At 50.2% G+C, this 14,629-nt stretch overlaps 1 protein-coding gene across 1 annotated transcript in view; it reads right to left on the bottom strand.

Annotated features, from left to right (window-relative positions):
- Positions 1-814: 814 nt before the first annotated feature.
- Positions 815-14,629, bottom strand: part of ANGPT4 (angiopoietin 4) — a 121,036-nt gene continuing 107,221 nt past the window's right edge. The window contains exons 5-10 of the mRNA XM_006881676.1: positions 14,213-14,439; positions 10,090-10,223; positions 8,840-8,941; positions 6,444-6,610; positions 1,882-2,012; positions 815-975 (exon numbers count right to left, since the gene is read on the bottom strand). Coding sequence (XP_006881738.1) covers positions 815-975; positions 1,882-2,012; positions 6,444-6,610; positions 8,840-8,941; positions 10,090-10,223; positions 14,213-14,439 — 922 coding nt within the window. The remainder of the gene's footprint in view (positions 976-1,881; positions 2,013-6,443; positions 6,611-8,839; positions 8,942-10,089; positions 10,224-14,212; positions 14,440-14,629) is intronic.

Genomic DNA, 14,629 nt, shown 5'->3' with positions numbered 1-14,629 from the left:
GTCTGGATACAGTTGTCCACTCGAGCCCTGTGGTGGACAGTCTCAGTGCACACGACCCCAGTAAAGGTTCTGACAAGTCCTTCAGGTAAGAAAGCCTGTTTACTTTGGTTTAATGCACATTTCCCTTTTTCAATTGTCTCCAGGTACTTTTAGGGGGAGCCTTAGTGCAAGCCCTAGTCAGCCCCTGTGAAATACTCAAGAACAAGCAGGAATGGAGGAAGCCCTCCTGGGTCTTCTGAAACCCCTGTACCCAGTCTGAACCCCAGAGGCTAGGTTTAGGGGCAGGCTGGTGTTAGTGGGGGAGTGGGTCCTGGTACCCATTTTTTTGAGGGGGGGGTTCTTGCTGTTTTGTCAGCCTTGAAAAGAAAGTTCAAGAGCATCACAAGGCTGGGAAAGCTCAATGTAGACTTATCCCAAGAAAAGGTCTCCCCACTGAACCCAGAACCAATTGGAGCCCCCATCCGGGCAGCTGCTTCCCGCAAATATCTTGCCCCCATCGGCCTGAAATTCCATCACTAGTCACACATTCATTTGAGGAGCAGAGAGGCGTCTATTCTCAGTTCCTTCAGAGTGTTGTCATCTTCATGCTGGTAGGAGGCAGGAGGATTGAAGGAGATGCAGGGTCCCTCAAGCCCCACCATTTCACAACTTGCAAAAGATAGGATGGATGCTGACTCTTCTGGACTTCTGGGAGAGGAAGCCTGGCTCAGGAAGTCCAAGGTGTCCAGGACAAGACCCTGAGCTGTGTACCGTGTTGTCCAGTGGCCTGCGGGCACCAGGCCTTTCTCCTCTGTGGTCCGTGATGCACTGCCCACTAGACCCCCACAGGCCGTATCATCATGCGCGTGGCACGCAGCGAGTAGCTGGGGCCCTTGTAGTACTGCCAGCGGATGCCATTGAGCTTGTTCAAGTGGTAGTTGAAGGTGTAGTAGACGCCATTGAGGTTGGAGCCGCCGCAGGCATCAAACCACCATCCTGGTGGGAGGAGAAAGGAAGTCAGCTGGAAGGAGCTAAAGTGGGATCAGATGGTGGGCTGAGGGAAGGTTCCCAGACTCTCTGCTCAGCCTGGGTCCTCCCCAGGGCCGCACTGGGCTGTCCTCCTAGACTCTCCATGCTTGTGCGTCCCTGTCTTCTTGTCCTGCCTCAGCAGCTCCCTAGCTTGGTCTCCATCACGCTGTTCCCACCAGTCTAGTCTCTCACACACTGGGTTAAATCTCTCGCTGGTCTCTATCCTTGCCTCTCTCTCCTGGACTCCCTCTCCGCCCCCCCACCCCCCATCTTGAGTCTCTGTGGCCTTGAGGCTCACAAACCACGCCCACACCTCGTAAAAACACGCCCATTCCTCTTTGTCTTCTGGTCTCCTTGGTTCTCTCCATTGCTCCCCCTCTGTCTTCTGTCTCCGTGTAGTTCTCTCTCTTTCCTATGTCAGCTTCTTTCTCTGTCTCCATCAATCCCTATCTCTTCACCTCAGCTGTCTCTCCTCCTATTTCCCTCCCCTTCAGGCTCTTTCTTGCTCATCTTCCTCCTCCTCTTTAGGACCTCATTTCCTCAGCACTGGGGGGGGAGGGGGGGTACTGCTACCCCTGCTCTCCAACCAGATCTCATCTGTCCTGCTCCTTGGGAGGTGAGTGGTCCATCAGCCACTGTGCCTTCCTAACGCTCCCGCTGGCGCCCTGCACAGTGTTCTTAAAGCTTGATCTCTGAGGAAAGCTGGTGGTATTGGCATTCTAGGGAGGCAAAAATCCAGAGGGGTCACCAAGGACCTGGTCGGGACAGGCACAGGTGGGCCAGGTGAGCCTGCTAGTGGACAAGGTCCTAGCCTGCGCCCACTCCCACGGGTTCTAGGAGGCAATGCACAAGGCGCCACCCACTCTCACTTACCTCCGGACAGTAACTGGGCGCAGTGGCAGTGACAGATGTCATTGTCAGCATCTCGGGTGCTGAAGTTGACGCCCTGCATGAACAGGCCGCTCTGGCGTCCTGCCGTACCATTCAAGCCGCTCAGGAAAAGCCTGGAGACCACCGGGAGGAGGCAATGGGAGAAAGGGCAGAGATGAACCAGGAGCTTTCTGCTAAGCTGGGTCTCAGCACCACTGTCCTTGGAGGGGCTTGGGCGGCTACTCTCCCACACCATCCTCCCTAAGGCCCCCAGTTGCCCCCCAGGCACAAAGCACCTGTGTGTCAGGCCTTCCTCACCTCCCTTATTCCTTAGATAAGAGTGAGAACAGGTCACAACAATGACAACAGTGGTCTCTTCTGAGTGGCAGGCATTGCCCTCAGTGCTTTGCATAGTTTAACCCCTCTGGTTCAATCCAGGGATGTCACTTCACTAAATTTCACTTGAGCCAAGCCACAGTTCTTTCAGTTGCTTCCTATGTATGTGAAAGTTGTACAGGGAATAAGGACGCCTGTAGAAGAAGTAGTAATGAATTTGAATTGAGTTGTTGGTGAAGAATTTGGGATGTTCCACGGACTGCCAAAAGAACAAACAAATCTGTTTTGGAGGCAGTGTAGCCAGCGGGTTTCTTGGAAATAAGGGTGGTGAGAATTTGTCTCACACACTTTGGGTGTGGTACCAGGAGAGGCCAGTCCCTGGGGAAGGACACCCCGCTTGGAAAAGTAGTGAAGGAGAAGAGTCTTCTGTGAACTGGCTGGATGCCGTGACTGCAGCAGTAGGTCCAGGCTCAGGGGAGCACAGGAAGCTGGCCCAGGATGGTTTGGGGTTTGTTTTGACAGCCATAGAGCTGCCCTGAGTCAGAGTCGACTACATGACAACACCAATACACATAGAGTCAAGGATACTAAAGGCTCCAGAACAGAAAAATCTGCCTCAGAATAAATGAGGGTCAGGCCCAGACTCCAGCCTGGGCTGGCCTGGTATGGGAACCTGTATGTATCTTGTTTCCATTTGACCATGCTGTCAAGTACCTCCCCACATCTGTCCACCTCCTCCAGGAAGCCTTTTCTGAACAGAGCAGCCTCTGTGAGTCTGTCCCTCTGAGTGTCTCAGCCCTGCCTTACTGACATCTGTAGACAACTGGGGGAAGGGGTCTATTTCTTAGCCCAGCTGTGAGGCTCTGGCAGACAGACCTGAGTCTGCATGATGATTAAGACCATGGACTCTGGGGACAGAATGGCTGGATTCAAACCCCGGCTCTGGCGCTTAGCTGTGTAACCTTATGCAACTGCTTCACTTCTCTGGCTCCAATGTCTTCCTTTACTAATATGGCAAGAGTAACGGGGATGACGTCTGATTACTGGTTTGATGATTTCAGTGTGAAGTGTGCACAGCACGTGGGGCACATAGTGAAGACTCAACACATTTGAAAGCATGAGAGATATTACTTGTCCTTTGGCTGCAACTGTCACAGGCTTCAGCTGAGTCTGGCTGGACAGAACAATGGGAGCTTGCGGGAGGGGACGGGCTGCGCTGGCACCCGAGGTGGAAGAGAGTTTGGGAGCAATTAGGAAGTTCCTACTGGGTAGAGGCAAGTGGGTGCCAGCTGTGGCCAGGGCAGCTGTGGGATGCAGGACCATGGAGATATCCCTGAGGGGATCCAGAGGTCATGAGTGGGTCTGGAAACATGGCCAGCTCAGGCTCTCCCTTCTGCCCATGGGCTCTGTCTGTCTGTGCAGGACAGGGCATGACCTTCAGGAGCAGACTGTGCCTTTTGAGATATCGCTCTGGAGTCCGATGACTGGTGGTGTAGCATCCTTTGCAAAGAGGCACATCTGGTCAAGTCAAGGGTTCCCTGAGTGACCATAGGCTCCCCTCAGGGCCTAGCTCTTCCTTTTGGCATCTGAGGGCTTCCCTTTGAGGGCTGAACTGAAGTCAGTTCAAGGTCAAGCTCAGAACTCAGGCTGAGGTTTAGGGTCATAGTTAACCCGGGGCTAATGGAATTAGGGTTGGACAGAGCCTACTGGCCTTTAGGATAATGCGAGGAGCATTGGCCCCTCTACTGTCTCCAAGTCCTTGGATTCTGCCTCTCTCCTCTCCCCTCTGGGAGTCAGAATCTCAGATGCACCTTTGATGTGGTATGGGCAAGGTCTGAGAATCCCCAAGCCCATGAATGTCTTCCAGATGCCCAAATTAGACACACAATACAAGGGGTGCTTTTCACCTGTGTGAGACTTTATGCATCTGTGTCTGTACTTGGGAAGGAGTCTCTGTGCCCTGAGCTGTATGTGTGTGGTTGTGCTGAATGTGCCCTGGAAGGCACATTATGGGTCTGAGTGTGTGTTCTGGAACCTGACTTTGTACCTGGGATTGTGTGTGCACACTCACTGCTGCATGGGCCACTTGCACACATGTCTGGATATTCTGTGTAAGGTATGTGTTTGTTTGTGTAGCTATGCACTAGTGTGCTCTGGAAACCAGCATGTACCCCTGGGGCCCGGAGCACCCCTGTACATGCAAACGTGTACCTGTGTCTGTGTGTGTTGCCCTTTATAAGGGGTCGTCGTACTAGAGATATTGTAGCTGATGTTAGATGGATCTTGGCTGAAAGCAGGGAATACCAGAGGAGTGTCTATCTGTGTTTCATTGACTATGGAAAGGCATTTGACTGTGTAGATCATAACAAACTATGGTTGACTCTGAGAAGAATGGGAATCCCAGAACACTTGATCATTCTAATGCGAAACTTATGCTTGGACCAGGAGGCAGTCGTCAGAACAGAGCAAGGGAACACTGCATGGTTCAAAATTGGGAAGGGCGTACGCCAGGGATGCATCCTATCTCCATACCTTTTCAACCTATATGCAGAACAGATTATCCGGGAGGCTGGGCTCTATGAGGAGAAATATGGGGTCAAGATTGGTGGACGATTTATCAACAACCTGCGTTTTGCGGATGACACAACCCTACCCTGCTTGCTGAAACTGAGGAGGACCTGAAGCGCTTGCTGCAGAGTGTCAAGGACTGCAGCCTACAATATGGATTGAGGCTCAATGTCAAGAAGACAAAGATTCTAACCGCTGGACCAATTGGCAGCATCAGGATGGATGGTGAAGAGATTGAGATTGTACACAGCTTTAGTTTGCTTGACTCTGTAGTGAACAGTCTTGGCACCAGCAGCCAGGAAATTAAAAGGCGCATTGCCATGGGAAAGTCTGCTGTTAGGGACCTCTCCAAAGTACTGAGGAGCAATGGCATCTCTCTGGAGACTAAGGTGCGGCTGATACAGGCTATGGTCTTCCCAATCACTTGTTATGCATCAGAGAGTTGGACAATGACCAAGGAGGATAGAAGGAGAACTGATGCCTTTGAGCTGTGGTGCTGGAGAGGAGTATTGAGAATATCATGGACTGCTAGGAAAACAAACAGATTTGTCCTGGAAAGGGTTAAACCGGGTGGCTCCTTGGAGGCAAGGATTCTGAGGCTCCGTCTAACATACTTTGGACATGTTGTGAGGAGAGACTGGTCCTTGGAGAGGGACATCATGCTTGGGAGGGTGGAGGGACAGCTCAGGAGAGGAAGGCCCTCTATGAGGTGGATTGATTCAGTGACTGGGATAATTGGGATGGGAGTGTCAGAGACAGTGCGATTGTCACAGGACAGAGCGGAGTTTAGGGCTGTTGTACATAGGGTCGCTATGAGTCACAAGCGACTTGACGGCACATAACAACAACAAACAACAGTGAGCATTCCTAGGGAGTGTGTCCATGTTCCTTGACAGCAATGAATTCAGTATTTTAAATCTAAAATAGCAGTTTGCGTATTATTAGATGCAGTAATATGTACTTTGGGAGAATGGAATGAAATAATATATCTAGAACACAGTTGTTGTTGTGTGACATCAAATCAGAACTGACCCTCCAGCAGGTTTTTAATTGCTTGGGAGGAAAACTCTTATCTTTCTCCCGAGAGGCAGATGGTGGATTTGAACCACCTGCCTTTACGTTGGCAGCACAACTTACCATTAGGCTCAATAAATGCTCACTACATTTCTTAAAAACTCAAGGCTAAGGAAGGTTTAGGAAACCTTGACAATTTTGTAGTATCCTCACGTTTAAGCCTGTTGTAATGCTGAAGCAGAGAAGCTTGAACTTGGCCTTGCTCAAGGTCACCAAGTGACCAAAGAGGAAGCCAAGATGAGCCCAGGTCTCCCCCGGTCAGGTCAGGCCCATCGTGCCCGCCTCTGTCTCTGTAAAAGAACTGCCTGGGGATGACTGCCTTTGGAAGAACTCTTCCTGCCTCTTCTAGGATGCTGGGGATGCTGGCGCCAGCGACATTCTCTTCCTCCGACCCAGTGGCCAGACGTGCCGAGTGCTAACCAACAGCCTCCAGATCCTGTGACGTGCGCCCAAATCGGGGACAGATGGGAGGAGTGGGAGACGCCCAGGGACTGACCTTCAGAGCAGACTGCAGCCATCAGCTCAGAGACGCCATTGCACCCAGCAGCCCACCCAAGGCCTCCTCTTGTCCAGCACCCTGAGCCCACCTGTACAGCTGCTCCTCACTGCCCACACGGAAAGTCTTGTACTGGGCATAGGCCGTGTTGCCTTCCCAGTCCTTCAGCTCCACGTACAGAGAATAGGCTGCCCTGCTGGTGAGCTGATGTATCACCTCATTGCCCAGCCAGTGCTCCCCGGCTGGCCTGCCAAAACCCTGTAGGGAGAGGAGGAGAGGGTGGGGTGAGGTCTGGGAGGGAGGTTACACCCCTGGCTGCAGAGCTGGGCTGGATCAGGCTATGGGACCATTTGTCCAAAACCACTCTGTATAATAAGTTCATAAGTCCGATGGGGGCAGGCCTAGGGTGGGAGCTCCCCAACTTCCAGAGGAAAATAAAGCTTTTGTAAATGCAAAGTCCTGTTAAAGAGAACTGGAATTATATTTTTGTGAAGTTCAACAGTAGGCAAAATGCATCTATGGTGATAGACGTTATCTACCGACTGGGAGGAGCCTCAAGAAAGGGTTCTAGGAGGCTGGAATTGTTGAGTGTGTACAACTGGATGGTGGTCACAACGCAAATGCAATGAATTGCTGTCATGTCAGGACTGACACATAGCTGACCCTCCAGAAGATTTTCAGAGGCTGTAAATCACACTGGAGGAGATTACCCATCTTCCACTCAAGGAACAGCTAGGAGATTCCAATCGCCTTTCTTTGTATTGGAAGCACAACTTGTTACTCACGAGGCCACCAGAGCTTCCTGGTGGTCACAGGGTGAACAAATGCACAACAATCCACTGGGCTGTACAATTAGGAGTGATGCTCTTACCTGCATGTGTGTTAAGCCTAAAAAAATATTTGAAAAAAGAAAAATGTATCTACTCTATAATAAACTTTGTTAGTAGAGAAAACTTTGTTCTGTGTTAAGGCTCATTTAAAAAATTTCAGCAATATACAAATGAAAAACCAAGACTATAAAGTATCAGTAAGAGACACCAGTGTCCCAGGATGGCAAGAAATCCATTTTTAAAAATACCCTAAAAACCAACCCATTGCTTGTCTGGTCAGTTCTGACTCATGAAAACCCTCCAGGACAGAGTAGAATTGTCCCATCGGATTCCCAAAGCTATATATGTTTTTGGGAGCAGACTGCCACATCTTTCCCCCACAGACTGGCTGGTGGGCTTGGACCACCGACCTTTCCTTTTCTGATCCCTGTGTCAACTACGGCTCTTTTTTGACAAACCAATACCTGGGCCAAAATTATTCAGCACCAAGGACAGAGCACACCTCAGCCCCACTCCCCAACTAAAAGTCCTGCCGTGCCACTGGCTATCCTAATGCCAACATTCAACACTCTTTACTGCATTTTTCCATCTGAGTCCACCTTATTTCTTTTTGCTATTTTAATGAGTGTTTCAAATGAAACTGGTTCAAGAACATGCTTAGCTGAATTTGGCCTTTATTTGTTTCAGTATTTATCAACTGAAGAGCAAACAAAACACACACACACACACACACACACACACCCACACACCCACACACACACCATAATTCAGTTGTGTTTCTTTTTGGGTATCAGTGACTGCAGCAATGAGCTTAATAAGACATAGATGACAAGGGTGGTGCAGCATAGGACAGGGTTCAGATCTGTTCACAGGGTCGCTGTGAGTCATACTTAATTCAGTGGCATCTACCAACAACAATAACAACAACATTTCTATCTCACTTTTGAAAACTGTAAAGACTTTTAAGCTAGTTTGGCAACAAATTTCTGTTTTTAAATTGTAATGAAAAATTTGGAGGATAATTGGGTGTGGGGTCTTTTGAGTTTGTAACTCTACTTTGAAGCATCTCTCCTGCTGATATGTTTGTTGTTGTTGTGTGCCGTCGAGTCAGAACCAACCCATAGCTGATCCCCCTGATGGGTTTTCAGAGACTTTGCATGGGAGGAGAATGTCCATCCTTCCCCTGTGAAGTAGCTGGTGGATTCGAACTACACACCTTTAGGATTGTAGTGCAGCTTCTTACCACTAGGCCACCAGAACTCCTTGCTGATGATGTGTTTACACATGTGCGAAGACAAGGATATTCCTTTAGTCAGTGTAGCCAAGGGTGGGCGGGGAAAGTCTACTTTTCTGCTGCCCTATCTTTAAAGCATTTTAAGTAATGGGCACTCAATTTTTTTTTAAATGACCGTAAAAGTAAAGTTGAAATCTCATTCTTAAAACCTATGTCAGAACTTTCAAAAAGGGGTTTTAGCTTTAGGGGATGGTGTTCCTGCAAGTGAAAGTGGGAGGGGGCAGCCTGTTTGAGAATGCTGATGTTGGGTGTGCTGATTGCTTTTGCGAAGAGGTAAGGACAGACAAAGACCCTCCCCACATCCCACATCTGCCCCAGGTTGCAGAGCTGAAAAGTCCCTCCCAGGACAATGGCTACCTTTACCTGTTTGTAATCTTGCCAATTCCTCTGGAAAGTCTCAACACCATTCTCACGGCGCTGGATGAGGGTCCATCCGCCTCCTTTGGTCTCCATGTCGCAGAATACCTGAGGGGAACAGGATTGTGTGTGTGTGTCTTTGGAACTGGAAGCCCTGGAGCCAGGTGTGGGGTGGGAAAGTGTGGTCTCAATAGTTAAGCCCTCACAGGGTAAGACATAAGCTTGTTGGCCAAGGGCATCAGAAAGATGTAAGTTCAAGTGTCTATCTACGGTTGAGCCAGTGGTGCCTTCTCTAACCTTTTTCCCTCATCTGCAAAATGGAGATGTTATTACTGTCATCTCTCTGTGCTACAGTCTTATCTGCTGTTTGGGGTTTTGGTTAGGAAGCATAAAATGTGAGTGGTGTCAATGGTTAGGACAGAGCCTGACATGTATGGAATTCAGTTAGAGAAAGGCTGCTCTAAGGCTTAAATGATAGGTTTAGTATACAAAGCACACAGTGTAGATTCAGGAAAGCCTATTACCACTATCATTACTCATTGTCCTTGAGTCAGAACCAGCACTTCGTTGACCCTCCAGTGCATTTCCGGGCTGTAAATCACACAGAGACTGCTCATCTTTCTCTGTGAGAGTTGCTGGTGGATTTGCATTTCTGAAGAGACACTAACCTAGGGGTTAGCAGTGCAACTCCCTAAGGACTAATGTAAATAAGAGGACAACCTTTTTCTGAGCACCTACTATGTGCCAGGTTCTGATCAAGCACTGGGAATTTAAGTAAGACAAAGTTCTTTCAAAGAACTCACCACTCAAAAGGATGTTTCCTGTCTAACTTCTCTTCACATGCTATTTTCCCAGTCAGCTCGGTTCATGTTCACTGAACTCAGACTTGCTGCCTAGTTCTGGATGAATCAGAGACAAATCTGTGGCTTGGTCTGGGTGGTGGTGGTGATGGGGACTAAGAGTGGGCAGCTGACTTCAGATGAGGAACATTTGGGTAGCTACAGGGAGAATTCCCAAGAAGGTATCACTGTGAAATCTTGGAAGACTTCCCTGAGGAGGTGGCATTGGAATAGAGCCTTGCATGATGATGTGACTAGGTGAGTAGAGATGACGGGAGATGGAGTTTCAGAGGGGTGGGATGGGGACAGGTCGGGGACAGCAGGAGAGGAAGTGGATGGTATGGAGGTGGGGAAATCCGTCTGAGCAGCTGTTGGCTCAGCATCTTTTCACGAAGCCCCTCAGAGAAGTTCCCTAACCTTCCTGGGCTCCGTCATGTTGGGCACGCGGATGGTGTAGATGCCGCTGATTTTGATCCCAGAGCGCTGGATCTCAGCACAGTCCTGGAACACTGGCTCCGCTGCCTTCGCAGGGGTCACCAGCGACACGGGCTCTGCTGGCTTCACGGAGGCTGCCAGGGGACACAGAAAAGGGCAGCTGAGGACACTCCTGCCTGCTCTGGGCCAGGGTCAGGGTTGGGAGGTGGTAGGGACAGGGAGAGGTATCGGAGCTGGGAAGGCTTCCCAGAGGAGGTGACGCTGGCTTGAGACGTGAACAATGAGCAGGAGGAGTTGGCCAGGTGGAAGATGGGAGAGTGTTCCAAGCAGAAGGACTGTCAAGCAAAGTCTCCAAGGTGGAGGAGGTCCTGGTGAGTTCTAGAGAGGAGGGTGCAGGGAGGAGGACTGAGATTGAGGCCAGGGAGGGGGACAGACATAGCCCAGGAGAGCAGAGCTGAGGCCAGAGACAGAGCTGGATGTTTGATGAACCGGACAGAAGCACAGTGAGGCTGGCAGCGTGAGAGAGAGGGAGGAAGAGAAGAGAGAAGAGGCTGAGCGTTCCGTAAGGGTCAGATCATCCTGGAGTGCCAAGTTGATTACTCAGGCACCAGGAATATCTCTCCCAAGAGATCCTGGTCTCGCCCCTTTCGTTCCCACCCACACTTTGGTCAGAAAGAGCCTCCTCAAGCAGTTATCTGAGTAAAAGGCCCATGTTCCTTTCCAAATAAGACCCGAGCGGTGTTCATAGGAACTGCAATCCACCAAGACCCTGGGGCTCCCAGATCCAGCCTGGGAAAAGCGACTGTAGACAAACTGTCAGTGTCATTCATTGCATACCGCTGAGTTGGAACTAACCCACAGCTGACTGTTCCGCCAGCAGCTTTTGTCAGTAAATCACAATAGAGTTCATTGCTCATCTTCCCCTGGAGCAGCTGGTGGATGTGAATCACATGCCTAGGCAAACTGTAGAGACTGAAAATCCCCTCTCTGACCCGCTTGGAGGGATCCAACTAGACTGTAAATTGAAAATCCACCAGAATCCAATCTTTCTACGGAGTTGGGGATCTAAGGGTGGGGCCAAGGAGCTAGAAGGACACGGATCACCACCAATGAAGAACTAGGAGGTTCTCAGTGGGCGGGACTTCCTGTCTGCACCTGCATCCTGGAGCTTGGAGCTAGGGTTCTCCTAGGAAATACCTTGCTCTTAAGTCATGGTGGAGACTGCCGAGGTCCTCAAATCTGGCCTCACCTATATAGAAACAGTCCGTGGACTGGGGTCTCTCCTGCCTCCTCCAGCCCCAACTTCACACCGTCCTGATAAGCATGGGGATGCTGCAGGTTCCTAGGAGAGCAGGCATGGGCCCAAGGCGGAGCTGGGAGTTGACCTCAGATGCCAGCCACTCTGTCCAAAGCTCTCCCCACTGTTTTCCTCTCTGAGTCATTAACAGTATCCGTAACATCAATGATGTTTCCTAAGAAGACAGGTGGTTAGAATCTCTCTCCCATGTGATTGACAGCCTCTGAAAACTGAAGAATCAGATGTAAGTCGGTTCTGTCTTCAAAGCACTTAGCAGCGTTAGAAAGGATGGACCAGTATTGCTATGAACTGGTCCTGATAAAGTTAGATGACAGCCTGGCCCCATTCTAAGCCTCTGAACTGCTAATTTGCACCTCATCTGACCCTTTTTGCTTCAGACTCGGTTGAGCCTTCCACCCCACCCTACCTCATGCATGAATATATCTGATACTCTGTGAAGTAGATGCTGTTATTAGTCCCACTATAGAGATAAGGAAAACTGAGTCTCTGAGAAGTTAAATGACTTGTACAGAGGGCAGTACTAGTAAATGAAGAAGCCAAGACTCAAACCCTGTTCTGTCAGACTGCAAAGCCAATGAATCACCATAGGGGAGGCTGGAGAACCTTTATGATGCAAAGGAGTCAAACACTAGCGGCAGGTTTCAGGCACTGTGACAGGCAGGAGTTTGAGACCTCCTCATGTCTCATGGTGACCTTGCCAGGCAAGGGTTTGAGGTATGAGAAGCCATGGGCAGACCCAAGGGGGATGCCTTCCAAACCACAAGATGTGGAGTGACCTGAACCCATTACCAGCTTGTGCAAAGCCTTGGCGGTGAGGCTGCCTAGATGGATCCCATGTGTGGATTTCTGTAGCTCAGCCCAAGGCACCAGGCCCAGTGCCCCTCCCCACACGCTCACCAGGAGCCCAGTCTCCAACTGTGACCAAATGTCTGCTTTTCAGGCTGGGTGGGAGGCAGTGGGCCTCTCACCTCGAGCACCCTCTGCTAATGTGCCCTGTCCTCCTGGCCCACTGTCAGCAGTGACGGATGCAAGAGGGAGTTCTGTTTCTTCCCTTTGTCCACGTGATTCAGGAACTAGAATCCTTTTATTGATCTTTCTTTCCCTGTTATGTCACTCTCCTCTCTGATTCCAAACTGAACTTCCTAAAACATAATCTCATCCTGTTCAAAGCCCCCTCCTGGCTCCTCACTGCCCTTAGGGTCCAAAACCTCTCTTCCTTTTAAGCTGACCAACGTCTGGAAACTTCAGAGACACTATTAGCAGAGTCCTTCAACAAACAGGCATTCGCTTCTCCTTCCTTCAAGACCCACAGATACAGGAGTAAGGATCTTTATTTTGCAAAAGTTGGATGCTTTGAATTGTCTAGAGCTGCATCCCAGCACCCAGCACCAGGTCTACCACATAGTGGATGCTCGAGAAATACTTGTTGACTTAATAATTAAAATTGGGCTGGAAATGCCTTGTGCATCCCATCCCGAGTGGGTTGCTTAGAAACAGTCAGAGCTGGGAAACTGGTGCAGGCAACATTCTCCCTCCTCAGAAGCCAGAGCCCCAGGAGCCTCCATATTTTGTTTGGCTTGGCCAAAGGTTTAGGGCAGAGAGCATTAGAAGGGGAGAAGCTATTGGGAAGCTCTGGACTCAGCCTCCCCATTTCAGAAGGAGGAAATGGAGGCCCAGGGAGAAGCAGGGAGAAAAAAAAAGTTGGAGAGTAGACCCTGGAAATTAAACTTGTCATTTTGAATTGATGTTGTTCTTTTATTTCAGTGAGCTCTGGTGGCCTAGTAGGTAGGGAGTTGCACCTTCAACCTAAAGGCTTCCTCACTCCAATGGTTCGAATCCACCAATGGCTCCCAAGGAGAAAGATAGACCATCTCTTTGGGTACCATTTACAGCCTTGGAAACCAAATGGATGGCTGGAAATAAATTATTATTATTATTATTATCATCATCTCTCCATTAAATAGGTGGGACACTGAGGTCCAGAGAGGGGCAGCTGCATGTTCAAGCTCACCTATGGCACAGGGACGGGCAGAGTGTAGACCAGTTCTTGTTATTGCCACTATAGGGAGCTTTGGTGGTAGAGTCCATAGCAAGTACCTCTGCTAATCCAAAGGCCAAGTGATTCCAGCAGCTCGAATCCCCCAGAAGGTCACAATCTCTTCCCATTAAGATTTACAGCCTCAGAAACACGACAGAGAGTTTGCTGAGAGTTCACACTGACTCAAAAGAATGTCAACTGTTTTGGTTTGGCTTCTTTTTTTACTGCCATTCTTACTACTGCTATTGCTAGTTCTAACTGAGGAGTTCTGGTGGCTTAGGGGCCAGAAGATGTGCTGCCAACCCAAAGGCAGGTGGTTTGAATTCAACAGCTGCTCCACAGGAAACAGATGGGCAATCTCCTCCTGTGCAATTTCCAGCCTCTGAAAACCTGCTGGAGGATTAGCTATGAGTTGGTTCTGTGACAGCACACAACAGTGATTTAGTGGTAAGGAGTGGTGCTGCCAACCCAAAGGCCAGTGGTTCGAATCCACGGCAGATTCCACAGCTGCTCTGCGGGAGAAATCTTCTCCCCTGCAATTTACAGCCTCTAAAAATCTGCTGGAGGGTCATCTGTGAGATGGTCCCCCTCAACGGCACAAAGCACGTTCTTATTTAGCAGCTGCAGAGGCGGAAGTCAGAGAGGAGTGGAGCCTTTTCTGCAAGGGTTCTAAGTCCCCCCCGCCCCCAAGTGCACAGACAGCGTAGGCAGGGACTCCCCTCACCCTTGCCTCCCACCCTCACCGGAGCGCTGGGCGAAGGCGCGCATGAGTCTCTGCACTGACTCCAAGAGCTGGCGCTGCTGGTTCTGCAGGAGCGTGGAGTTGGTGCTGGCGGCGCGCAGGGTGCGCTCCACGCCGTCGAGGGTCCCACTGTGGCGGCTGAGCAGGCGCTGCAGCTGCTCCTTCTCGCTCTGGAGGGCGACCAGCTCTGCCTGTTGCTGAGTCTCCAGGGCCTGGATCCGCGTTTCCAGCGCGCTGTTGGAGTGAGAAGCACGCAAGGTTGAGTCTTTGTGGCAATGTGTCTGCCCTCCAGCCTCACATTCCAGAAGTCAAGCTCAGAGAGGGAGAGAGAATGTTCTGCCCAGGGTCACACAGCCCAGTGGAGGTACTTTTATATAAGCTCTGAGCGAGGAGGGGGAGGAAACAGCAGAGAGAGAGAGAGAGA

This window comes from Elephantulus edwardii, unplaced genomic scaffold (assembly GCF_000299155.1).
Source record: "Elephantulus edwardii isolate Elephantulus edwardi_28Jun2011 unplaced genomic scaffold, EleEdw1.0 scaffold00015, whole genome shotgun sequence".
In the NCBI taxonomy this organism is placed as follows: Eukaryota; Metazoa; Chordata; class Mammalia; order Macroscelidea; family Macroscelididae; genus Elephantulus; species Elephantulus edwardii.
This window is presented reverse-complemented; position numbering and strand designations above follow the sequence as displayed.